The sequence below is a fragment of the Schistocerca serialis genome, chromosome 6 (genome assembly GCF_023864345.2).
Source record: "Schistocerca serialis cubense isolate TAMUIC-IGC-003099 chromosome 6, iqSchSeri2.2, whole genome shotgun sequence".
In the NCBI taxonomy this organism is placed as follows: domain Eukaryota; kingdom Metazoa; phylum Arthropoda; class Insecta; order Orthoptera; family Acrididae; genus Schistocerca; species Schistocerca serialis.
Window position 1 is genome coordinate 576,037,699 of NC_064643.1, and position 25,572 is coordinate 576,063,270.

A 25,572-nucleotide genomic window follows, 5' to 3' on the forward strand; every position below is an offset into this window, starting at 1 on the left:
CTTTTCCTATGAGTTGTAGCAGTAAGCTATAATTTATTAATTAGAACATTTTTTCCTATCATGTAGCTGATGTACTTAAACCAACTGTGTACAAATAAGTTTAAATCAAATTTTTATCAGTTTTAATTAGGGACTCCGAAACTTTCAAAGTTTTTGAGGTGAATGCAACATGCTTCATGTACTTGGCTGTGTTCAGGCAGATGTTATGGTAGGAGAATGTTTGTTCAAGTTGGATGTTCAAACAAGTACCTGTTTTCCTGAACGAACTACTCCATACACCTTCTGAATGTCATTCCGATGAGATGTAATGTTGCTGATGCCAGAGAGTGATCAACTTCTTCGATATGCTGTTTGAAGTAATGTTATGTTAAATTGTAGAATGTATGCTCGCATTGTACACAAGGCAGATTGAAATGCACAGACACACAAGGTTCAAGCTGATATTGAGGTGGAATAAATAATGACCAGGGAATCTAATTGTGTGATATATCACATGATAGGTAAAGATGAAAGCATGATTCAAGCAAGTCCCATAGTGCTCAGAGCCATTTGATGATTCGAGCAAAACTGGGTACAGCTTACATTTATTAAGTAAGCCTCACTAATTTATTTATTGTATATTATTATGCTTTTTATATTAAAAATTGTGCATTATGGAATGACACTAAAGCATGAAAAGTGGTGGCAGCTGAGCTGGACTGAAGCCGAAAAGTCTTCAGGCAGGGCACTTCTTTGTGACACATTACTTTCTCAGTTTGTGAAAGAAGCATCCAAGTATGTAATATTTTAGTGTACCAAATTTTGAAAAACAATTTTTTTCCTTGGAATTCAGTAACAAATAGAGTGTGTTCAGGGAACACAACATGAAGTAACAATATATAGGAATTAAGCAGTTCATTGCCTATGGTCTCTCTCTGTAGTTAGAATCATCCTGAACTTCTGCTTCTCACTCCAGCTTGATGAAAGCAACTTTCACTTAAAGTTCAATAGAAATATTTGACTGAATAAATCAGATTTTGCCAAGTAAGGTTGCAGTTATTATCCGTGTATTTTTCATTACAAAGATGTGGTTACATTACTGGTTTCAGCAAACTATGTCATCATTTTCAAATGTGAATTGAAATTTGAAAATGACGACGTAGTTTGTTGAAACTGGTAATGTGACCCCTTCTTTTTAAAGAAAAATTTATGTACTGTGACTATGGATTCACTATTGTAGTGTCAAATAAACATTCATCTTATATTATAGTCACTCTAATTTATGACAATTATGTCAGAATGTAGAACTTTTTCATGTAATTGTGTCATAACTGAAGCTCTCACTTTTTTGTTAAAATTTCATAGCTTTCTTTACTCTGTCAATAGGTTTCTCGAGGCCGTAGCTTCAGTACAACTAGTACACCTAAGATTAAGCAAGTGGAAAGTGGAACACCCAGTGTTGGCGGGCTTCATCACGAACTCCTGAGGTCAAATAGTAGTGGAACAGAAAGCAGCAAATCAGTCCCAACAAGGCGAAAAAAGTCTGTTCCTACTGGGCGTGGAGATGATAGGTAATGATTATTCCATTACATTTGTCAGTTCTAATAAATTACATGTTCTGAAACATATTGTGTTTTCAGAGAGTCTTCCGAGTCCGCTGAAGACTTCTTTATTGATGTGATACTACAGCGCCATGCTCGACGTTTACTTTCTGCACGACAGTTGGCAGATTTAGGACATTTTGCAGCTCATTTGGATTTTCATTTAGTCACATGGCTGGCAAAAGAAAGGGATAGAGTTGCCAGAGTTGAAGATTTTGTTGCTGCTTTAAAACAACTGCATAATGATTTCTCATGGCCATACCCAGCTCTCACTCAACCTGTGTCTTACTATTTGCAACGAAGTATGTCAAATTCAGGTATGACTGTATGCACAAATATGCCAGAATTAGTGCAAATAATGTCCAAGTTCTGTTAGACTGTATGTTTTCCACCACTTGGTATTTAATTAATTGTGTATAATATGGTCATCATTTTGTGCATAGTTTGTTCCATAAAAATTATTGTGTTACAGTAACAAACTTAAACTGTTTTTCCCTTTAAAACAAGCTAATTAGAAAGACAGGCAACACCAAAAACCTTTACTAGAAATATTACTTAAGAAATAAAATGTATTTTTGTAGATTCATCCAGACTTCCAGACGTGACTGTGTGACAGGCAGTAATTGATGAAACTGCACTAGTTAAATTAGGTTAGATGTACTTTTCGTTCCTAAAGATTCTGAGTGAGGATATCCTCCAGGATGTCGAACATGTCAAAAACAAGAACAGACTATAATTACCAAAGAAAAACAAATATGCTAATGTACCTTCCGCAGATACCAAGTGAAATGGTGCTCATGGTTGTGGAATGAGTATAAAATATTAAATATACAGGGCTATTACAAATGATTGAAGCGATTTCATAAATTCACTGTAGCTCCATTCATTGACATATGGTCACGACACACTACAGATACGTAGAAAAACTCATAAAGTTTTGTTCGGCTGAAGCCGTACTTCAGGTTTCTGCCGCCAGAGCGCTCGAGAGCGCAGTGAGACAAAATGGCGACAGGAGACGAGAAAGCGTATGTCGTGCTTGAAATGCACTCACATCAGTCAGTCATAACAGTGCAACAACACTTCAGGACGAAGTTCAATAAGATCCACCAACTGCTAACTCCATTCGGCGATGGTATACGCAGTTTAAAGCTTATGGGTGCCTCTGTAAGGGGAAATCAACGAGTCGGCCTGCAGTGAGCGAAGAAAGGGTTGAACGCGTGTGGGCAAGTTTCACGCGTAGCCCGCGGAAGTCGACGAATAAAGCAAGCAGGGAGCTAAACGTATCACAGCTGACGGTTTGGAAAATCTTACGGGAAAGGCTAAAGCAGAAGCCTTACAGTTTCGAACTCATTGAAGGGGACACGCTTCACCGAGTGTGGGAGGAACTTGATTATCGGCTTGATGTCTGCCGAATCACTAAAGGGGCACAGATCGAACATTTGTGAATGCCTAAAAAAACTTTTTGAGTTTTTGTATGTGTGTGCAAAGCATTGTGAAAATATCTCAAATAATAAAGTTATTGTAGAGCTGTGAAATCGCTTCAATCATTTGTAATAACCCTGTATTTTCATTTACAAGATAACAGCACACTTTTCACATAACAGGAAAATGTTCAATACACTTAAGTGAATATGATAAATTTTAGGCTGTTTGACCCGTGCATCATCACATTTACAATGATCACACTACTGCAATGAATTTGTACAGAAGTTAGATTTCATGTAATACTTGGATAATTTGATATTATTAGTAACATATATACATCAGAAAGTTTTACTAAGCAGTTTGTCAATGGAATTGAAGGAGTTGGCCTCTAATAAATCTTTTAGGCTCTACCTAACTGAACTTATAATTAAACTTTTTGTGGCTGCTGACAAGTTGTTGAAAGTGTGTATTCCTGAATAATACACACATCTCTTGACAGAAGTAAGTGACTGTAAATCTTTGTGAATATTATTCTTGTTTCCAGTACTGATACCATGAACTGAGCTGTCGGTTTGAAAAATATATATGTTTTTAATGACAAATTTCATTAAGGAATGAATGTATTGGGAAGCATTAGTTAGCATCCCTAGTTTCCTGAACAGGCCTCCACTGGACGTCCTTGAGTTCACACCACAAATAATTCTTATTAAACATTTTTGGACATTACAGAATGAAAGTAAGCATAGTGTGCTATCTTTTTCACTTTGACGTCAATTATGTGTGACAACATTTGAATTGCTAATAGAAATTTGGTAGACATTTCAGCAGTTCTGTGTTATGCTCCTCCCAGTTGAATTTGAAATCAAGCTATAACCACAAGAATTTAACACTCGTAATTTACTTCTATCTATTTGTCCCCATATTTTAGGCATGTTTTGGCAAGAAACCACTTACAAGTTCTAAACTGCATAGAATGTCTTTTTTCAAAGTTAAGTGACAAAGAATTGGTTGTGAACCATTTACAACAGTCAATTAAAATGTCATTAACCATTCGTTGTGAGACTGTGCTTGATTTGTTATTTATTAAAATGTCAGTTCAGTTTTCAGAAATAGCATTTTCTGTTGAAAAGCCTATTTGCTTTCACTGATCAAATATTAAATGCATTTAATAACCAAACATAACCCATTGGGATATTTTGTGATCTCTCAAAGACTTTTGATTGTGTGAATCATGAAATTCTTCTAAATAATCTTAAGTATTGTGGTATGAATGGGACAGTGCACAAATGGTTAAATTCATATTTAAGTGGAAGTATTCAGAAGGTTGAAATCAAAAGTACAGATAGTCTGTAAAAATCAGCAGAGTCCTCTAAATGGGGTAGGTATCAAGAATTGTGTTCCACAGGGTTCAGTCTTGGGTCCCGTATTGTTCTTAATATATGTTAATGACGTGCCACTCTATATTCATGAAGATACAAAGCTAGTTCTTTTTGCTGATGATAAAAGTAAAGTAATCACACACAATAAGGGAGAACCATCTGACAAAATTGTAAATAATGTCTTTCAAAAAATTATTAAGTGGTTCTCTGCAAATGGACTCTCACTAAATTTTGAGAAAACACAGTTTATACAATTCTGTACAATAAATGGCATAACACCATTGATAAAGACTATGAACTGAAGTCTGTTGCTAAGGCAGAGTATTAAAAATTTTTGGGTGTGTGCATTGATGAGAAATTGAACTTTAAGAAACACAATGATCTGCTGAAATAGTTAGGTTCAGCTTCTTATGATATTAAGGTTATTGATGAGCATATCAATAAATTAGCCTACTAAGCCTATTTTCATTTATTGCTTTCATATGGTATCATATTTTCGGGCAATTCGTCATCAAGAGAAAAAGTATTCATTGCACAAAAGCGTGTAATCAGAATAGTAGCTGGAGCCCACCCAAGATCACCTTGCAGACATTTATTTAAGGAACTCAGGATATTCACAGTAGCTTCGCAATACATATATTCACTTATGAAATTTGCCATCAATAACCCATCCGAATTCAAAAATAACAGCAAAGTGCATAGCTACAACACTAGAAGAAAGGATGATCTTCATTATTCTGGATTAAATTTCACTTTGGCACAAAAAGAAGTGAATTATGTTTCCACAACAATCTATGGTCATTTGCCCAATAACATTAAGTGTCTGACAGATAGCCAACCAACATTTGAAAGCAAATTAAAAGAATTTCTGAATGACAACTCCTACTAAATAGATGAATTTTTAGCTATAAAGTAATAACTGTAAAAAAGTTAATTAATTAATTATTTCACATAAAGAAAACTTCTGTTAAAGTGATACAGTCCACATTATTACGAAATGTCATATTCATGATGTTTGGAACAAGGATTTATGTATGTATGTATATGTATGTACAGGGTTATTACAAATGATTAAAGCGATTTCACAGCTCTACAATAACTTTATTATTTGAGATATTTTCACAATGCTTTGCACACACATACAAAAACTCAAAAAGTTTTTTTTAGGCATTCACAAATGTTCGATATGTGCCCCTTTAGTGATTTGGCAGACATCAAGCCGATAATCAAGTTCCTCCCACACCCGGCGCAGCATGTCCCCATCAATGAGTTCGAAAGCATCGCTGATGCGAGCTCGCAGGTCTGGCACGTTTCTTGGTAGAGGAGGTTTAAACATTGAATCTTTCACATAACCCCACAGAAAGAAATCGCATGGGGTTAAGTCGGGAGAGCGTGGGGGCCATGACATGAATTGCTGATCATGATCTCCACCACGACCGATCCATCGGTTTTCCAATCTCCTGTTGGAAGTGCGGTGGAGCACCATCCTGTTAAAAGATGAAGTCGGCGCTGTCGGTCTCCAGTTGTGGCATGAGCCAATTTTCGAGCATGTCCAGGTACACGTGTCCTGCAACGTTTTTTTCGCAGAAGAAAAAGGGGCCGTAAACTTTAAACCGTGAGATTGCACAAAACACGTTAACTTTTGGTGAATTGAATTGCGAATTTGCTGCACGAATGCGTGAGGATTCGCTACCACCCAGATTCGCACATTGTGTCTGTTCACTTCACCATTAAGAAAAAATGTTGCTTCATCACTGAAAACAAGTTTCGCACTGAACGCATCCTTTTCCATAAGCTGTTGCAACCGCGCCGAAAATTCAAAGCATTTGACTTTGTCATTGGGTGTCAGGGCTTGTAGCAATTGTAAACGGTAAGGCTTCTGCTTTAGCCTTTTCTTTAAGATTTTCCAAACCGTCGGCTGTGGTACGTTTAGCTCCCTGCTTGCTTTATTCATCGACTTCCGCGGGCTACGCGTGAAACTTGCCCGCACGCGTTCAACCCTTTCTTCGCTCACTGCAGGCCGACTCGTTGATTTCCCCTTACAGAGGCATCCCGAAGCTTTAAACTGCGCATACCATTGCCGAATGGAGTTAGCAGTTGGTGGATCTTTGTTGAACTTCGTCCTGAAGTGTCGTTGCACTGTTATGACTGACTGATGTGAGTACATTTCAAGCACGACATACGCTTTCTCGGTTCTTGTCGCCATTTTGTCTCACTGCGCTCTCGAGCATTTTGGTGGCAGAAACCTGAAGTGCGGCTTCAGCCGAACAAAACTTTATGAGTTTTTCTACGTATCTGTAGTGTGTCGTGACCATATGTCAGTGAATGGAGCTACAGTGAATTTATGAAATCGCTTCAATCATTTGTAATAGCCCTGTATGTATGTGTCATCTGCAAATAAAACAAACTTGGCATCCGGTAATGTTACAGATGAAAGTTCATTTATATACACAAGAAAAAGTATGAGCCCAAAGATAGAACCTCCAGGGAAACCATATTTATTTACTGTCTGTCTGCTTTTATAGTTTACTTCTTCAGTTAGTCTTACTATTATGGCTAGGGTGTGTGCCAATGCAGGAAAGGCTGGCCACAATCCACCAACAGCTGAATGCCCTTTTGGACATGGTCACTCACCTTCAGCCTTGGGGTGTAGCAGTGGTGGAGAATCTGACGTGTCACATCGTACACCTTAGGTGTCAGTTGTTTTACCCACAGCCTCTGCTTCCAAGGCAACTACTAGTGCACCTGAGTGGTGGTCTGCCCTCACATCAGGGTGAGTGGCTGCTGGTATTGCATTTGCGTCGCTAGAGACAGAGGGCCAATGTGGAGACTGGCCGCCTAGCCTTGCCCATTCATCCTGTGGGTGGGCAGGTGGCTGCTCCTTCAACAAGGTCTGAGCAGGCACATGGAGGGAGGGATTCACTAGTTATAGGAAGCTCCAAAGTTAGGTGTGTTAGGCAGATTGCATTCAGGACTGGAAAGAAAGCCAATGTGCACTCGGTATGTCTGCTCAGAGGGCTCATCCCAGACAAGATGTGGAGGCAGCCATGCCTGCAGTTATCAAGTGTGCAGGGTGCAATTATCTGCAAGTTGTGGCTTATGTCGACATCTGTTATATGGATTTTGAGGCAATCCTCAGTTTGTACAGGCAGCTGGCAGAGGTAGCGAAGACTGCTAGCCTCGCAAGGGTGCAAGCACAGCTCACAATTTGAAGCATTGTTCCCAGAATTGATAGGGGTCCTTTGGTTTGGAGTCTAGTGTAAGGTCTCAAGCGAAGGTTTTGTCAACACTGTGGTGGTCTTGGCTGGAGATTTCTAGACCTGTGTTATTGTGTGGGGATTTATAGGACTCCCCTTGATAGGTCAGGGATGCACTACACAAAGGAAACAGCTACTCGAGTAACAGAGTATTTATGGAGTGCACATGAGGGTTTTATAGGTTAGGCAGTAGCTTGAGGTGCTCTGATGAACACTCGCCAGTCAATATGCAGCAAGGGAAATTGAATGACATTCTGAATAAAGGCTCTTTGACTGACGTAATTTTATCAGTAAACTGTCAAAGTATTTGTAATAAAGTCCCTGGATTTACTGCCCCCATGAAAGTTCTCACGCACAAATTATTCTTGGGGGTGAGAGCTGGCTGAAACACAAAGTGGAAAGCTCCGAGATATTTTGCAAGTTGTGGAACATATATCAGAAAGACATATTGGAGGCCATAGGAGGGGGAGTGCTCATTGCAGTTGACAGGAATATTGTCTCTAGTGATGTCGAAGTTGAATGTGCCAGTGAAGTTATCTGGTCACATATAATAGGTGTAGGTGAAACCAAGTTAATAGTGTTTTTACCGGCCACCCAATAATGCTGTGACAGTTCTAGAGTCATTAAAAGAAAGTCTATGCCCAATAGTGCATAAATACACAGATCATGCAATGCTAATTGGAGGTGACTTCAGCCTACCGAGTATAGACTGGGCTGTCTATGGATTCATTGCAGGGGATACAGACAGATAGTCATGCGAAATACCTTTGAATATGTTGTCTGAAAACTGTCTTGTGCAGCTAGCTCGACAACCCACGTGCATTGGAAATATGTTGGACCTTGTAGCTACAAATAGGTTGAACCTTATCGATAATGTCTGTATAGAAATGGGGATTAGCAGTCATAATGTCTTTATAGCAACTGTGACTACAAAAGTTAATAAATCAGTCAAGAAGGCTAGGAAAATTGTTCTACAAAATAGAGCAGATAAGCAGTTATCAGTGTCTCACTTAGACAATAGAGGAATTATGGGCAAAGTTTAAGCAGATTGTAAATCATGGTCTGGAGAGTTATGTGCCTAGTAAGTGGATAAAGTATCAAAAGGACCCACCCTGGTTTAATAATGAAATTCAGAAGATGCTGAGGAAGCACAGGCTATTGCACTCTCAGTTCACAAGGGAATGCACAAATGACAACAAGTGAAGGTTAGTAAAGATTACTGCGTCTGTGAAAAGATGTATGCACGAAGCACGCAACACCTACCATCGTCACACCTTAGCAAAAGATCTGGTAGAGAACTGGAGGATATTCTGATCTTATGTAAAATAGCTAAGTGGGTCTAAGGCTTCCATTCACTCCCTTGTTGAACAGTCTGGTGAAAAGAATAGACAAGCAAACTTCTGTTTGTTGCAGAATCCTTGAATGTATACTCAGTTCAAATTTAATAGACTTTCTTCAGACTGAGAAGCCTTTGTCCATGAATCAGCATAGCTTTAGAAGGCGTTACTCATGTGAAACTCGGCTGCCCTTTTCTCACGTGATATACTGTGAACTATGGATGAAGGGCAAGAGACAGATTCCATATTTCTAGATTTCTGGAAAGCATTTGATGTGGTGCCCCATTGCAAACTGTTAACGAAGGTATGAGCATATAGAATAAGTTCACGGATATGCGAGTGGCTCGAAGACTTCTTAAGTAATAGAATCCAGTATGTTGTTCTCAACTCTGAGTGCTAACTGCAGACAAGGGAATAGTAAGGAGTGCCCCAGGGAAGTGTGATAGGACCACTGTTAGTCTCTATATACATAAATGATTTGGCAGATGAGGTGGACAGCAATCTGTGGTTGTTTGCTAATGATGCTGTGGTGTACAGTAAGGCGTTAAGGTGTCAAAGTTGAGTGACAGGAGGAAGATACAAGATGACGTAGAAAAAAATTTCCAGTTGGTGTGATGAATGGCAGCTAGTCCTAAATGTAGAAAAATGTAAGTTAATGCAGATGCGTAGCAAAAGCAAACCCGTAATGTTCCGATACAGCATTAATAGTGTCCTGCTTGATGTAGTCAAGTCTTTAAATATCTGGGCGTAACATTGCAAACCAGTATGAGATGGAAGAAGCATGTGAGAACTGTGGTAGGGAAGGTGAATGGTCGACTTTGGTTTATTGGGAGAATTTTAGGAAAGAGAGGTTTACCTGTAAAGGAGACCACATATAGGACACTGGTGCGACCTCTTCTTGAGTACTGCTTGAGTGTTTGGGATTCATACCCAGTTGGATTGTAGGAAGACATCGAAGCAATTCAGAGGTGGGCTGTTAGATTTGTTACTGGTAGGTTTGAACACCACGTGAATTGAGTGAGTAACCATTTGAAGAAAATCAATTTCAAATTTGAGGGAAAACTTTGTTCGTAGTTTGTTCAAGATTGTTACCTGACAACTGATCAGTGAGAAACGTATTATCATCTGCAAAAAGGGTAAATTTACACTTTGCATGGGAAGAAAGACTCAGGTTGTTAATTAAAATAGGAAGTAACAGTGGATTTAAAACAGAGGTTTGTGGCACACTGCAACTTAAGGTCCCCCAATAAAATGAGCCAGGTTCTCCGGATAAGCTATTCAGCATTATGCTCTGCTTTCAATCCTCTAGGTATGACTGAAGCCATGAGCCAACAGTACAACCTAGTCCATAATATTCTGCCATTTTCAAAAGAACTTGATGGTTTATGAAATCAAAATCTTTCAAGAGATCACAAAAAATACCTACTGGAGACATGTTTTGCTAATGGCTTTCAAACCTTGATTTTAAAAGAGAATATTGCTTCTTCAGTATAAAAAACCAGCACAAAACCCAAATTGACTATTGTTGAGGATATTGCTGCAGTTGAGATGATCTACAATCAATCTGTGCATGAGTTTTTCAAGAATTTTTGAAAAGATAGTTAAAAAGGAGATTGGGTGCTAGTTTGTGACTATTTGTATCACCTTTCTTAAAGAGAGTTGCAGCCAGTTTTTATCAGTGACAGTTCCTTCTTGGAGAGGTGTATTGAATATGTTGCATAAGACTGGACTTCTAAGTATACAACAATATTTCAATATTTTACTAGAAATATTGCCCCCAATAATGGATTTCTTATTTTTAATGATTCGGTTATTCTTTCAATCTCATTTAATGTAGTAGAAGGTAAGGATAACTGTGGGGTGCTGTTGCTGATAACTTTTTGTTAAAGAGCCACTGCATTGTCCACAGGTCCTTTAAATGGAAAGTTATAGAAAAGTTGTCCAGAATCCTATGTCATGGGAGGCTTCCTGGACAGGATGAGAAGGAAAGAAATTACTGGGAATTAAGTTGAATTGTAGTGTTATTGACTGTAGTCAATTCTTACTGGAAGAGTTTTTTAGGAAATCTACATTAAAACACCAGCTATTATTCTGTTGCTTTTTTGCTGTTAAATAGGACAATAAAGCTTGGAGGTGATTTATGAACAGATTAAAAATATCTGCAGGTGCAGTGATACACTTATTATTATGAAGCATTTATTACGAAATTCTATTTCTGTCGTACATGGTTTCTTACTTGCTGTAGGTGAAATTTATGAATGCTTTATGCTTTTGAATTTTTGATAGTTCCTGATTAATGTGGCGAATCCTTCTTTCTCTATTCCTGCTGTATAAAAGTGAGATGCTACTCGAAATCCTGTGATTCTTAACAGATCTGTATCAGTGGTCACATGGTGTTCAGAGTGGCAGATTGTCAAATGTGTTTGATGACTCTTAATTCATCAATGCAGATAAGTAGTTAATTAATTTTATATCTGTAGCCTTTGAAAATTTTGATGCAATAAAGATAGCAAGCATTTTGCATGGCCTAGATAAAACTGGGTGGAAATAAAATTTCTGCTGATTACTGAAAATTTTAACCAACAGCTGTTTGTGGTGATATAGTATGAACAACGTCAGTAATCTGTACACATTGCAGAATCCTACAGCAGATGCTGACTATTCTGTTGGAGAAGCATCTGAATGTCTTACATTATTCCATACAAGCACCACAGGGCTTCGCCTGTCAGAGTTCTAGCTTGATTTTGGTGATAATGAAACTGGTGTGTTTTTTTTTTTTTTTTTTTTTTTTTTTTTTTTTTTTTTTTTTTTTTTTTTTTTTTTTTTTTAAATGTTTGTGTGTGTGTGTGTGTGTGTGTATATAACTATCATCTGTAAACTATTATAATCTAAATTGGCTGGTGAGTGTCAAGTTGGATCTCTTACCTGTAGTGTACAGGTGTTGTGTACCTGATGAATGAGTTGGAGAGTCTAAGTAGAAGGCTTCTCATAGAGATTTTTCTGACTTCTTTTTAGTGTAGGTATATATAGATAGTTCTCCTAGGAGGTCTCTAAAATGCATACCGATCAGCATCAACTATGGTTGAGAGAATTATGCTCTGCTGTGATTGCTATTTTCCTACATGTGTATCTCCTGACACTGATCAAACATCTGATTTGTACAGCATTTTAAGAAGGATCATACTCCTGTTGATCTGTAGCTTAATCTCTTCTGAAAACCCCTAACCTCATGCTTTAGGAATGGGTATGTCTGATAGAAAGCAATGCAACATTTACTTCTTGTCTTGATGATTTACTTTACAACTGTTAGGTATATATCTAGCGGAAGGTGTAGATAGCTCACCCATTCGCTGCACTTTATAATGGCATCAAAGCTGAAATCTAGATAATACAGAAGATAAATATTGTAATTGTCAGTCAAAAGGCAGTTTATTATTTGAAAAGGTATTGCATGTGGCTCAACACCATTAGAAACTTTTTACATTACCACCATTTGTTAAGTTCGTCATTCAATGACTGAACACTCAAATCAAAACTAAGAGAGATAGCTCATTATTTTATTGGTGTTCTAAGAATACTACAATGCAGAAAACAAATATATTTAAGCATGACCTTGGAAAACATCAGTCATCACAATAATTGGCCATGGACCTATTAACAGAGAATTGATAAGGATGTTATGAATAATTAAAAAAGTTTTGATGAAATTGCTTGATCCAGATATTATTCAACCTTGCTAACCTAAACCATCACTTGTAGACCTCCTGAGAAAGTATGAGAGCTGGTATGATGATTCCAAGCAATGTTAAGCAAATTAATGAGTCAGTTGATTAAAAATATGACTTAATTCTGTCGTGTATGAATGTCATCTTACAGCATCAGGCAAATTTAATAACCCGCCCTGCCCAGGGAAAACTAAATTTGTAATTCAGAGGAAGCACATGCATTTATAGTGGTTTCATTGAAGTGAAATGCACCAGACTCCTAAGAAAGGACAGTCACCATTGTGGGTGGGTGGGGCGTGTGTCTGTTGATATTTTGATTTTTGCTGAAACAGGTATGATGCTTGAAATCACTTTTCATAACTTAGAGGAATTGTGTCCTACTTTTTAATCCATAAAATTATCTTTTGTACTAAGTAGGTCAAATTACTTTCTATGCAAATCATACCCCCCCCCCCCCCTCCCCTTTAAAAAAAACTGTAAAATATTTTCCTGCTAAGAGAAATCTTAGATGGTGTTGTATGTTAACACCAGAAATGATATAATAAAAGCTTTTGTAGCAACACCTTGCCACGTGAGGTCATTATAAGAATACTAAATTTAGCTGTTTCAGTGCAAAGAGAGAACAATTTATGTGAGCTCTCACTTATGATTCTGTAATCAGATTGCAAGAAGGAAAAATCCTCACCTATGTTTGTGCATCCGCTTCAAAATGTGTTGCTTTGCTCTCTGGACAATCAGAGAAAACATCATCATTTACTTTCACATTTTCCATTAAAGCAGGAAGAGAGTATTCTACAGTAGAGAATGGCTAGTCTACATTTGCAGTGTTGACAAACACTGTCTTTATCTTTCTAAAGATACATTTATTGACACCACAGTTCATCATGAACTCCTTTTGTTGACTGGACTAAAGGTCACTTTCTGTTGACTTGCAAGTTGAACACACTACATCATCTCAAGAATTACAATACTGTAATATATGAGCCAGTCTGTATTGTCTTTTGAGTAAGCTGATAAAATTATCCTAATGCATTGTCAAAGATTCTACACAATGTCTTTAAACAAAGTCTTCCACAAAGATCTTTTACAGTTTAACAAGGGCATTAAATGCTTGTTTACAGAAACTGTACTATTAATCAAATTGACAGCTATAGTTGATTCCTCAGAGGCACTGAAGCCCTTCAGCGTCATCCATTATAAATTTTAACTGCCCTAATTATTCAGGGGTATTTAAATTACATGATACACTGCTGAAAGGTCTCTAAAATGGAGGCCATTTGTCAACAGCAACATGAATATCGTATTGCTAGCCACTAGTCAAATTTCCATTCTTGGCATACTGGCATTGGCTTTTGTGGAATACAGTTTACACTGGCAGTTTAAGTCAATACAAACAACAAAAGTTATGTGTCAATCAGAACTTCATAGGAACGTATTCATTATGAATAATGTTGAAAATATTAAATTATCAATTCTGTAAGAACTTAGTAATGTATTGCATACAAAAAAACACCACTCGCTTTACGATATGTATCTCCTTTATCATAGGACATAATCTGTGGTCTAGCACTTTATGCCCTATCAAGAGAACTGTAAGATCTGCCAAACCTTTAATAGTTCATCTTACAAAAAACTCAAATTAAAATTGGCCCAAATACTGCTTGGAGTAACGTTGCACCCCCCCCCCCCCCCCTTACTCACACACACACACACACACACACACACACACACACACACACACACACACACACTGAATTTATACAATAAGCAACATGATAGTTCAGTCAGCAATGGATAATCAGAGGAAAAAATTCATTTAGTCACAAAATTTTTACAGTGGTAGGGGAGAGTGTCATCAACACTAAAAATCTCCACCTGTGGGGTGTTACATGTTGAAGTGAAGTGGAGGACATTTAAAGGTCTTTTTTTTTTTAAGTTTTTCTTGAATATCTCAAAGACTATAGCTTCTGTCTAAAATGTGTCCAGTACAAAATTAAACTACATGAAACTTACTACAAAAAAATTTCCTATTCATTTTTCCTCTAGAAGAAATAATTTCCTTGTTACAGATAAAGTAAAAATCACATGTGATTAAAAATAGCATTTTAATGATTTAAAGTAAATGTTTAATGCCCATTGAACTTAGAAATAACAAAAAATCCATGTTAGTTATAAAATAACAGGTTGAATGGGTACATTTCAAAAATGAACAATTGTCTATTGTCATCTTGCAGATCAGATTGAGTAACAGTGCCCCACTCATACACATACCATGCCACATGCCGCAAGCCATAGAACGTGTAATGCCAACTTTTCGGCATCCACGTTGCCCCTCCCCCCCCCCCCCCCTTTCCCCCCACCAGCAGAACATTGGAAACAGATGTTCAGTATACATTTTTGTGCTAGTGGGTTACTGGATAGAGCAGTCCATTCTTCCTGTCAATGAACAGAGCGCTAGCATGTAATGAGTAATCGAGGGAGAGTGGCATCAATGAGGGTGTGTGATATAGATGTCAGCTTCCTTGCAAATTTCTGTTTTGTCCTTTTCTTAGCTGAAATGCAGTCCATGATGACACAGTGTGTATGAGGTACCATTCCCTCAGCCCCACTACAGAACTGGTCACAAGGTGGAAAAACAGAACTATCATATCTTCTAAAGTTACAGTGGCGGCTGCTTTTACAGTTCTTTCCCTTTCTGCTTGTTCATCTTTGCACTTCATAGAATACCATGTATCATTTGAAATTTTTTTCACCTGAACTATGAAAGCACACAATAGTTTTTCTGTTGCAGACTGTGCTGAAAACAATGTAGTCCCCACACTTATTCTCTCAATCTCTCCGTGACTGTCTTTATATGACGTAATGTTCCCGAAACTTGCTTCAGCAACTCATCTGAGGTGAACTGGCAGTCATCATTCCCCTCAATGTAACTGAATGGTTCGTCCATTGACACATTAATTCCTTCATCCTCAGGGTGACCACTTTTTCTACATTTAGGTGCGCAGCCTATAAAGAACTTTTTATAGCAGTTCTTATGAGATCTTGCATCTACAGCATGTAGATCCCCAACAGAGCAGATACAGCTTTGGATGGTGTCTCCCATTCACCTATTCTCTCCTCTACACAAACTGTAGTTATCTGATCATAACTGAAGGATCAGACTCTGTGAATTTTATTCTGTCTTTTTTTTATTTTTATCAAAATCTTCATCTGCAGTAGCGTCCACACAAAACAGACAGCTAGTTTTAAAATCAGATTCCATCCCACTGAAGGCAAACATTTGACAGTCAGCTTTCACTCTGAAACAACCTCTCCTAGAAACTTTTTAATTGTCGTAACGCTATTGTAATCTTTTCTGTAAGATACACGAATGCCCACCATGTTTCTTGTTCCTAGAACTGTCAGCTTTCCCATCTTTTCTCAAATAACTGGCATTTACCAGTCCACCTATTCATTCCTCATCAACATTGCAGAGGTCATTGACAACATAATTAACACAGATTAAACATTTCTCAGCCTTTGTTTGTAGGAACATATTTTATATAAAAGCTCTCTTAATCCTTGAGCAGGCGTACCTATTTATAAAGTGTGCCAACTACAAATAACATTATTTTGTACCATTCCATTGTTAATCTACCGTTGTATTCCTTTATTATCCCACTTTTATTCCTTCAGTATTGTTTCAGCTGACATGGCGATGAGCTGTGTTGTTATGTATGCAAGTGGGCAGGTTGTTGTTGTTGTGGTCTTCAGTCCTGAGACTGGTTTGATGCAGCTCTCCATGCTACTCTATCCTGTGCAAGCTTTTTCATCTCCCAGTACCTACTGCAACCTACATCCTTCTGAATCTGCTTAGTGTATTCCTCTCTTGGTCTCCCTCTACGATTTTTACCCTCCACGCTCCCCTCCAATACTAAATTGGTGATCCCTTGATGCCTCAGAACATATCCTACCAACCGATCCCTTCTTCTGGTCAAGTTGTGCCACAAACTTCTCTTCTCCCCAATCCTATTCAATACTTCCTCATTAGTTATGTGATCTACCCATCTAATCTTCAGCATTCTTCTGTAGCACCACATTTCGAAAGCTTCTATTCTCTTCTTGTCCAAACTATTTATCGTCCATGTTTCACTTCCATACATGGCTACACTCCATACGAATACTGTCAGAAATGACTTCCTGACACTTAAATCAATACTGGATGTTAACAAATTTCTCTTCTTCAGAAACGCTTTCCTTGCCATTGCCAGCCTACAGTTTATATCCTCTCTACTTCGACCATCATCAGTTATTTTGCTCCCCAAATAGCAAAACTCCTTTACTACTTTAAGTGCCTCATTTCCTAATCTAATTCCCTCAGCATCACCCGACTTAATTAGACTACATTCCATTATCCTTGTTTTGCTTTTGTTGATGTTCATCTTATATCCTCCTTTCAAGACACTGTCCATACCATTCAACTGCTCTTCCAAGTCCTTTGCTGTCTCTGACAGAATTACAATGTCATCGGCGAACCTCAAAGTTTTTATTTCTTCTCCATGAATTTTAATACCTACTCCGAATTTTTCTTTTGTTTCCTTTACTGCTTGCTCAATATACACATTGAACAACATCGGGGAGAGGCTACAACCCTGTCTTACTCCCTTCCCAACCACTGCTTCCCTTTCATGTCCCTCGACTCTTATAACTGCCATCTGGTTTCTGTACAAATTGTAAATAGCCTTTCGCTCCCTGTATTTTACCCCTGCCACCTTTAGAATTTGAAAGAGAGTATTCCAGTCAACATTGTCAAAAGCTTTCTCTAAGTCTACAAATGCTAGAAACGTAGGTTTGCCTTTCCTTAATCTTTCTTCTAAGATAAGTCGTAAGGTCAGTATTGCTTCACGTGTTCCAGTGTTTCTACGGAATCCAAACTGATCTTCCCCAAGGTTGGCTTCTACTAGTTTTTCCATTCGTCTGTAAAGAATTCGGGTTAGTATTTTGCAGCTGTGACTTATTAAGCTGATAGTTTGGTAATTTTCACATCTGTCAACACCTGCTTTCTTTGGGATTGGAATTATTATATTCTTCTTGAAGTCTGAGGGTATTTCGCCTGTTTCATACATCTTGCTCACCAGATGGTAGAGTTTTGTCAGGACTGGCTCTCCCACGGCCGTCAGTAGTTCCAATGGAATATTGTCTACTCCGGGGGCCTTGTTTCGACTCAGGTCTTTCAGTGCTCTGTCAAACTCTTCACGCAGTATCATATCTCCCATTTCATCTTCATCTACATCCTCTTCCATTTCCATAATATTGTCCTCAAGTACATTGCCCTTGTATAGACCCTCTATATACTCCTTCCACCTTTCTGCTTTCCCTTCTTTGCTTAGAACTGGGTTTCCATCTGAGCTCTTGATATTCATACAAGTCGTTCTCTTATCTCCAAAGGTCTCTTTAATTTTCCTGTAGGCGGTATCTATCTTACCCCTAGTGAGATAGGCCTCTACATCCTTACATTTGTCCTCTAGCCATCCCTGCTTAGCCATTTTGCACTTCCTGTCGATCTCATTTTTGAGACGTTTGTATTCCTTTTTGCCTGTTTCACTTACTGCATTTTTATATTTTCTCCTTTCATCAATTAAATTCAATATTTCTTCTGTTACCCAAGGATTTCTACTAGCCCTCGTCTTTTTACCTACTTGATCCTCTGCTGCCTTCACTACTTCATCCCTCAAAGCTACCCATTCTTCTTCTACTGTATTTATTTCCCCCATTCCTGTCAATTGCTCCCTTATGCTCTCCCTGAATCTCTGTACAACCTCTGGTTCTTTTAGTTTATCCAGGTCCCATCTCCTTAAATTCCCACCTTTTTGCAGTTTCTTCAGTTTTAATCTACAGGTCATAACCAATAGATTGTGGTCAGAGTCCACATCTGCCCCTGGAAATGTCTTACAATTTAAAACCTGGTTCCTAAATCTCTGTCTTACCATTATATAATCTATCTGATACCTTTTAGTATCTCCAGGGTTCTTCCATGTATACAACCTTCTTTCATGATTCTTAAACCAAGTCTTAGTTATGATTATGTTGTGCTCTGTGCAAAATTCTACCAGGCGGCTTCCTCTTTCATTTCTGTCCCCCAATCCATATTCACCTACTATGTTTCCTTCTCTCCCTTTTCCTACTGACGAATTCCAGTCACCCATGACTATTAAATTTTCGTCTCCCTTCACAATCTGAATAATTTCTTTTATTTCATCATACATTTCTTCAATTTCTTCGTCATCTGCAGAGCTAGTTGGCATATAAACTTGTACTACTGTAGTAGGTGTGGGCTTCGTATCTATCTTGGCCACAATAATGCGTTCACTATGCTGTTTGTAGTAGCTTACCCGCATTCCTATTTTCCTATTCATTATTAAACCTACTCCTGCATTACCCCTATTTGATTTTGTGTTTATAACCCTGTAGTCACCTGACCAGACGTCTTGTTCCTCCTGCCACCGAACTTCACTAATTCCCACTATATGTAACTTCAACCGATCCATTTCCCTTTTTAAATTTTCTAACCTACCTGCCCGATTAAGGGATCTGACATTCCACGCTCCGATCCGTAGAACGCCAGTTTTCTTTCTCCTGATAACGACATCCTCTTGAGTAGTCCCCGCCCGGAGATCCGAATGGGGGACTATTTTACCTCCGGAATATTTTACCCAAGAGGACGCCATCATCATGTAATCATACAGTAAAGCTGCATGCCCTCGGGAAAAATTACGGCTGTAGTTTCCCCTTGCTTTCAGCCGTTCGCAGTACCAGCACAGCAAGGCCGTTTTGGTTATTGTTACAAGGCCAGATCAGTCAATCATCCAGACTGTTGCCCTTGCAACTACTGAAAAGGCTGCTGCCCCTCTTCAGGAACCACACGTTTGTCTGGCCTCTCAACAGATACCCCTCCGTTGTGGTTGCACCTACGGTACGGCTATCTGTATCGCTGAGGCACGCAAGCCTCCCCACCAACGGCAAGGTCCATGGTTCATGGGGGGAAGTGGGCAGGAGGAATATAAAATAAACAAACCAAGTGAGAAATTTACAAACCATGCAAGAAAATGGTCCAGATTCCTAGCTTGCAGCACACCACCTACTGAGGCAGTTGCCTACAAGATAATTAATAATCGAATAAGTGTTTGGCTGGATCTGAATATTGTTGTTTAATTTAACTAAGATTAAACTGTGATTTTGCTCATACATGTTTACCTTAGTAACATAAAGACAGCTATTCTTTCCATGTGTATAAAATACACCATACGCCCCCTCATGTTATGAAAATCTTCATACTCCCTCAAGGGTTAATTATGACAAATAAATGCTCACTTAATAAACTGAAAGTCACTCTACTATTTAAACATAAGCACAGTGAACTTACTTTGCTCACATAATAGAACTGGATAGGAAATCCAGGGGAGTATGTAGTCAGTTGTTCTGTGTGTAAACTCAAGAGATAAGCAATTCTCCTGGTGGGGGAACTGACCTCTCCCAGAAGAAATCCACAACAGATATACAGGACGACTAATTAATTTCCCTACTAGCAGTGCATGGCAGTATGCGGAGATTTAAGTAGATTCTCTCTGTATGTGTAGTTTTATTAGTAACTAGTATCTGTATTCCATTTAGTGTTAACACATTTTGTGGAAAATAAACACTCTCCAGATGTGTCTGCACACTGCGTCACCAGTGATTTATAAGGCATGCTTCTGAGGGATCAGTATGATTGTGAAACAGTGTGCAGTTGTTTCGTGTGATGTAGAGAGAGTGGGGACTCACTTCCATTTTCTTCATTTTGCAGACTCACAAATGTGGGAAGTAAGTGCCCTCCTTCTAACAACTTACTGTGCCTCACACTTCTACCCTCCAGCCCCACTGCCTCCCACTGGCAGCAGTCACAAAATCTCTCTCAATAGGCTCTAATGTACTTAGACATGGTATTAGTCATTAAATATTTGGTCGTAAACAACTTAATTTAACATTAAACATTAATTTTATACCATTGAAACACTATTTTAATAAGTTGTGTTTCTTCCATCCCCTGCAAACTATTAGTTCTAAAGAAAAAATGATTAGGACCTTTTTTGTAGGATGTTTGAAGTAGTTTAATTTTGAGCTGGGAAACATTTTCGCTACAAGCTGTGGTTTTCGAGTTATTCAAGACAAAGCTAAAAAGCGATCTTTAATTGCCTCCTGAACCCCAATGCTACAAGCTACATGTGGGGATTTGTAGTAGGTTGTTCATGACACAAAAATTTGTGACTACAGGATTTTTTCCCCTATTTGCCCCTTTTTTTGGCCTTCATTGACTAAGCTAAGAAGCCATATCAAAGGAATTAGTTGCAGTTGTGCAACATAGTGAACACCCTTCCACTAATCAGTAAACCATATCATTTGCAAAACAAGCTACTTATGTTACATTTGTAAAAATACAGAAATCAAAAATACAGATACGTTGCATCTGCTCTCGTCCAGAGTTCTTAGCCACTTTCATTTAGTTGAACTATGTGCATGTTCTTCTTTCCGATTACTGTTTCTTCCAGCAGTGGATCGATGTACAAAATTCTGACATCTACAGATTTGATAACTATTTTTTTCTGCTCATATGCCTTTAAGCACTACCTGTTCCTCTTTTGGGTGTTAGTAACAGGTAGCTAGTTTCATGTTTCAGTAATATGATGATGACGACAATGATTGAGACTACGGCAACTACTACTAATTCTACATATGCCACAATCTCTCTCTTGTATGTTTGTCTAATGTTAAGTAAATATTACTGTTTAAGAATTGAAGTCCCTTTGGAACACCACATAAGCAAAGGAACAATTGCTGAGCATAGTGGGAGTAATCTTTACTGTTTTAGAACTTGGATTTTTTACAGTGTAACCTTAATTTTATGTTAAAGTTGACAAAAGTACATCACTAGTTCTGAAGTAATAGTATCCTAATGTAAACTCCTTTAGCAATTTTATATACAAACCTAAATTCTAAACACTTAATCTCAAGAAAAACTTAGTGGATATTTCATAAGAACATGTAAAACTAACAACAGATGAGTTTTTAAGAAATTTGATAGCTTTAAGTAACAGACCTGCTGTAGTAATCTGTAATAAATCCTAAAACAATTTCTTTCTTGTTTGGATTCAGGCTCAACGCCGGCTTCGCCTGCTGTTGACAACAGCCGGAAAAGTTTCTCCATTGACCCAGTCACATCACAGTCTGGAAGTGGAGTTGGTGACAGTGGGTATATGAGTTACACAGGAGCTCAAAATGAGGCACTTTGTGCATTAGGTGCAGTTATACCAACTAGAGCAGCACATTGTTACATTCCAAGTGTGTCAGCAAGCAATGATTATCCCAGTAGTGCTGTTGTCGAAGCCCAGCTGCTTCCTCATCTGTTACAAGGTATGTTACTCATTAATAATGCAATGGCATACTCAAGGAGGGAGTCGGATATGAATACTAATAATATTTGTATCTAAAGAAGATTGTTTACCAATGACCCAAAGAAGTTCCAAATGGTCCTGGACTAATAGATAAATTTAAGAATACATTTGAATCCTGAACTTCTTACTTTTCTGAAAGTCTTTCATCACAGTAAATCATAGACAGTGAGTAAATATTGGAATTGGCCACCTCGTACAAATACAAGGGTGTAATGCTTTGTAAGGATATGAAATGGAATGGTCACACAGGCTCAATCATGGGTAAAGGCAGGTGGTAGACTTTGGTTTATTGATGTAATACTGGGAAAGGTGATTGCTTACAAATGACTCTTGCGACCAGTTCTGAAATATTGCTGAAGTGTGTGGGACACATACCAAATAGAACTAACAGGGGATATTGAATGTATACGGAGAAGGGTAGTATTAATGGTCACATGTTTGTTTGTTCCATGGGAGAGTGTCACAGACATACTCGAGAAACTGAACTGGCAGATTCTTGAAGATGGATGTAAACCATCCCGAGAAAGCCTACTAACAAAGTTTCAAGCACCGGCTCTAAATGATGACTCTATTAATATACTAAAACATACATATCACTCACATAGGGACCATGGGAATAAGATTAGATTAATTACTGCGCGCACACACACACACACACACACACACACACACACACACACACACACACACACAGGCATTCAGACAGTTGTTCTTTCCATACTGCATGCGTGAATGGAACGGGAAAAAATTCTAATAACTGGTGCAATGGGAAATGCCTCTGATGATGTGCACCTTCACAGGAGTTTGTAGAGTGTAGATGTAGCTGTAGATGTAGGTTATATGTTTTATGCTAAAGGAAGCCGATGTCACTCAAGAAAAAATATAGTGCACAGTGAATGAATAGGAAATAGTAATATTGATTTTACCACCTAGATTCAAACTGCTACACATTCCTGATAATGTGCCAGAAGTTGTTTGTTAGACAAAATTATAAGCTAAGCTTGAAGGAAAAGAGCTTGAAAGATGTGAGTTTAATTGTAAATTGTTAAGAAATAAATATGTGACAAACAGGAAAGAAATGAAAGCTATAAAAGAAAGGGAAAAAAATCAAAGAAAAATGTGAAAGGAAATTCCCCACCCTGCCCCTTTTTCCCCCTGCATCCTTTCTGAAATCACTTTTCTTTTGGACTGTAACAATATTATGAAAATGAAAGTTGTCACCCATTATATAGCGATTTGGGAAGATTGTGTTTCAAATCAAGAACGTATCTCAGCTCTGGTAGACAAACACCTCCAACCTATCACCCGCACACTCCCATCCTACATCAAAGACACAAACCACTTCCTAGAACGCCTCAAATCCATTCCCCACTCCTCTCCCACCTGAAACCTTTCTTGTCACCATAGATGCTACATCCCTTTACACAAACATCCCACATACCCATGGTCTCTCTGCCCTTGAGCACTACCTCTCCCAACGCCCACCCGAAGATCTTCCAAAAACCTCATTCCTCATCACACTTACCAACTTCATCCTAACCCATAATTACTTCACTTTTGAAGGCCAGACCTACAAACAAATCAGGGGAATGGCCATGGGAACCAGGATGGCTCCGTCCTATGCTAACCTCTTCATGGGCCACATGGAGGAGGCTTTCCTGAAGACCCAACAGCTGCTTCCCCTGGCCTGGTATAGGTTTATAGATGACATCTTTGTGGTCTGGACTCATGGTGAAGAAACACTCCTTAATTTCCTCCATAACCTCAACTCCTTTTCGAATCTGAATTTCACCTGGTCCTTCTCCATAACCAAAGCCACCTTCCTGGATGTTGACCTTCATCTTGTTGAAGCTCACATCCACACCTCTGTCCATATCAAACCCACAAACAAACAACAGTACCTTCACTTTGATAGCTGCCATCCATTCCACATCAAACGTTCCCTTCCCTACAGCCTAGGTATTCGTGGCAAACGTATCTGCTCCAGTGATGAATCCCTGAACAATTACACCAATAACCTGACCAGTGCTTTCCTCTCCCGCAACTATCCTGCAGACCTTGTCCACAAACAGATCTCCCGAGCAATACATTCCTCCCCGTCCAACAACAATGTTCCTACCCCCAGACCACACAGAAGCATCCCCCTTGTCACCCAATATTATACTGGCCTCGAATACATCAACAAATTACTCCGCCAGGGATATGACTTTCTCAAGTCAACCCCCGAAATGAGATCATCCCTTGACAAAATTCTCCCCACACCACCCAGAGTTGCCTTTCGCCGCCCCCCAACCTCCGTAACATCCTTGTTAAACCCTACAATATTCCCAGACTACCTTCTCTACCCAGTGGTTCCTACCCCTGTAACCGACCCCACTGCAAAACCTGCCCCATGCATCCCCTCACAACCACCTACTCCAGCCCCGCTACTGGTAAAACATACACAATTCAAGGCAGGGCCACGTGTGAAACTACACATGTCATTTATCAGCTGACATGCCTGCACTGCACAGCCTTTTACATCGGTATGACAACAACTAAACTGGCTGAGCACATGAACGGACACAGACGAACTGTCCGCCTAGGAGATGTCCAATACCCAGTAGCGGAGCATGCCCTCCAGCATAATTCTAGGGACCTAGGAACCTGCTACACCGTATGTGCCATTTGGCTTCTCCCACCCAACACCAGTCCCTCTGAACTGCGGAGATGGGAACTTGCACTCCAACACATCCTTTCATCCCGCCATCCCCCTGGACTGAACCTACGTTAAACCACCTCACTCCCATTTACTCTTCAGTCTTCTCCTCTTTCCTTTTCATCTTTAGCCATTCACGCATCTTTTCATCCTACATAGTTGTGTTTATCTTTATACTGTATACCTCTTTACTTCTGTATGCATCCTCTTTGGTTTGAAGCTGGCACAGTACTTACAGTAGAATATCTTTGGCTTCCCTCTGACAACCATGCCTCCATCCTTGCTACACTCCCTGTTTTCCTTTCCCTGTTGCTTCATAACCTGGGTTGTGAGTAACTGAACCCACTTTCCCTTCTTCCCTTTCTTTCCCCTCACTCCTTCCTGATGAAGGAGCATTTATTCCGAAAGCTAGGAACGTAAATTTTCGGTTCTGTTTTTTGTGTATCTATCGGCTGTACTGAGCTGAGGTAAGTACTGGCCAGCCCCTCTATCCCTTTGTTAGTATTTGTTTCACATCTTTATATGTGATTTTCCATTAATCATTTAGATCATCTATATGGTCCACATCCTTTATTGTTTTGTCCCTTTTGTTAGCTATCACTTACATCTGTCATCTAAACACTTTCTCTTCTTCAGTGTTTTATACATACATAAATAAATAGTTTCGTCACCAACTGTGCTAGTTTCATTTTCCTCCTATTTTC

At 38.9% G+C, this 25,572-nt stretch overlaps 1 protein-coding gene across 1 annotated transcript in view; it reads left to right on the top strand.

Annotated features, from left to right (window-relative positions):
• The window catches only part of LOC126483654 (guanine nucleotide exchange factor subunit Rich), a 291,359-nt gene that overhangs the window by 206,557 nt on the left and 59,230 nt on the right, over positions 1–25,572 (top strand). Inside the window, exons 18-20 of the mRNA XM_050106716.1 lie at positions 1,366–1,550; positions 1,620–1,897; positions 21,872–22,129. Of these exons, the coding sequence (XP_049962673.1) occupies positions 1,366–1,550; positions 1,620–1,897; positions 21,872–22,129 (721 nt within the window). The remainder of the gene's footprint in view (positions 1–1,365; positions 1,551–1,619; positions 1,898–21,871; positions 22,130–25,572) is intronic.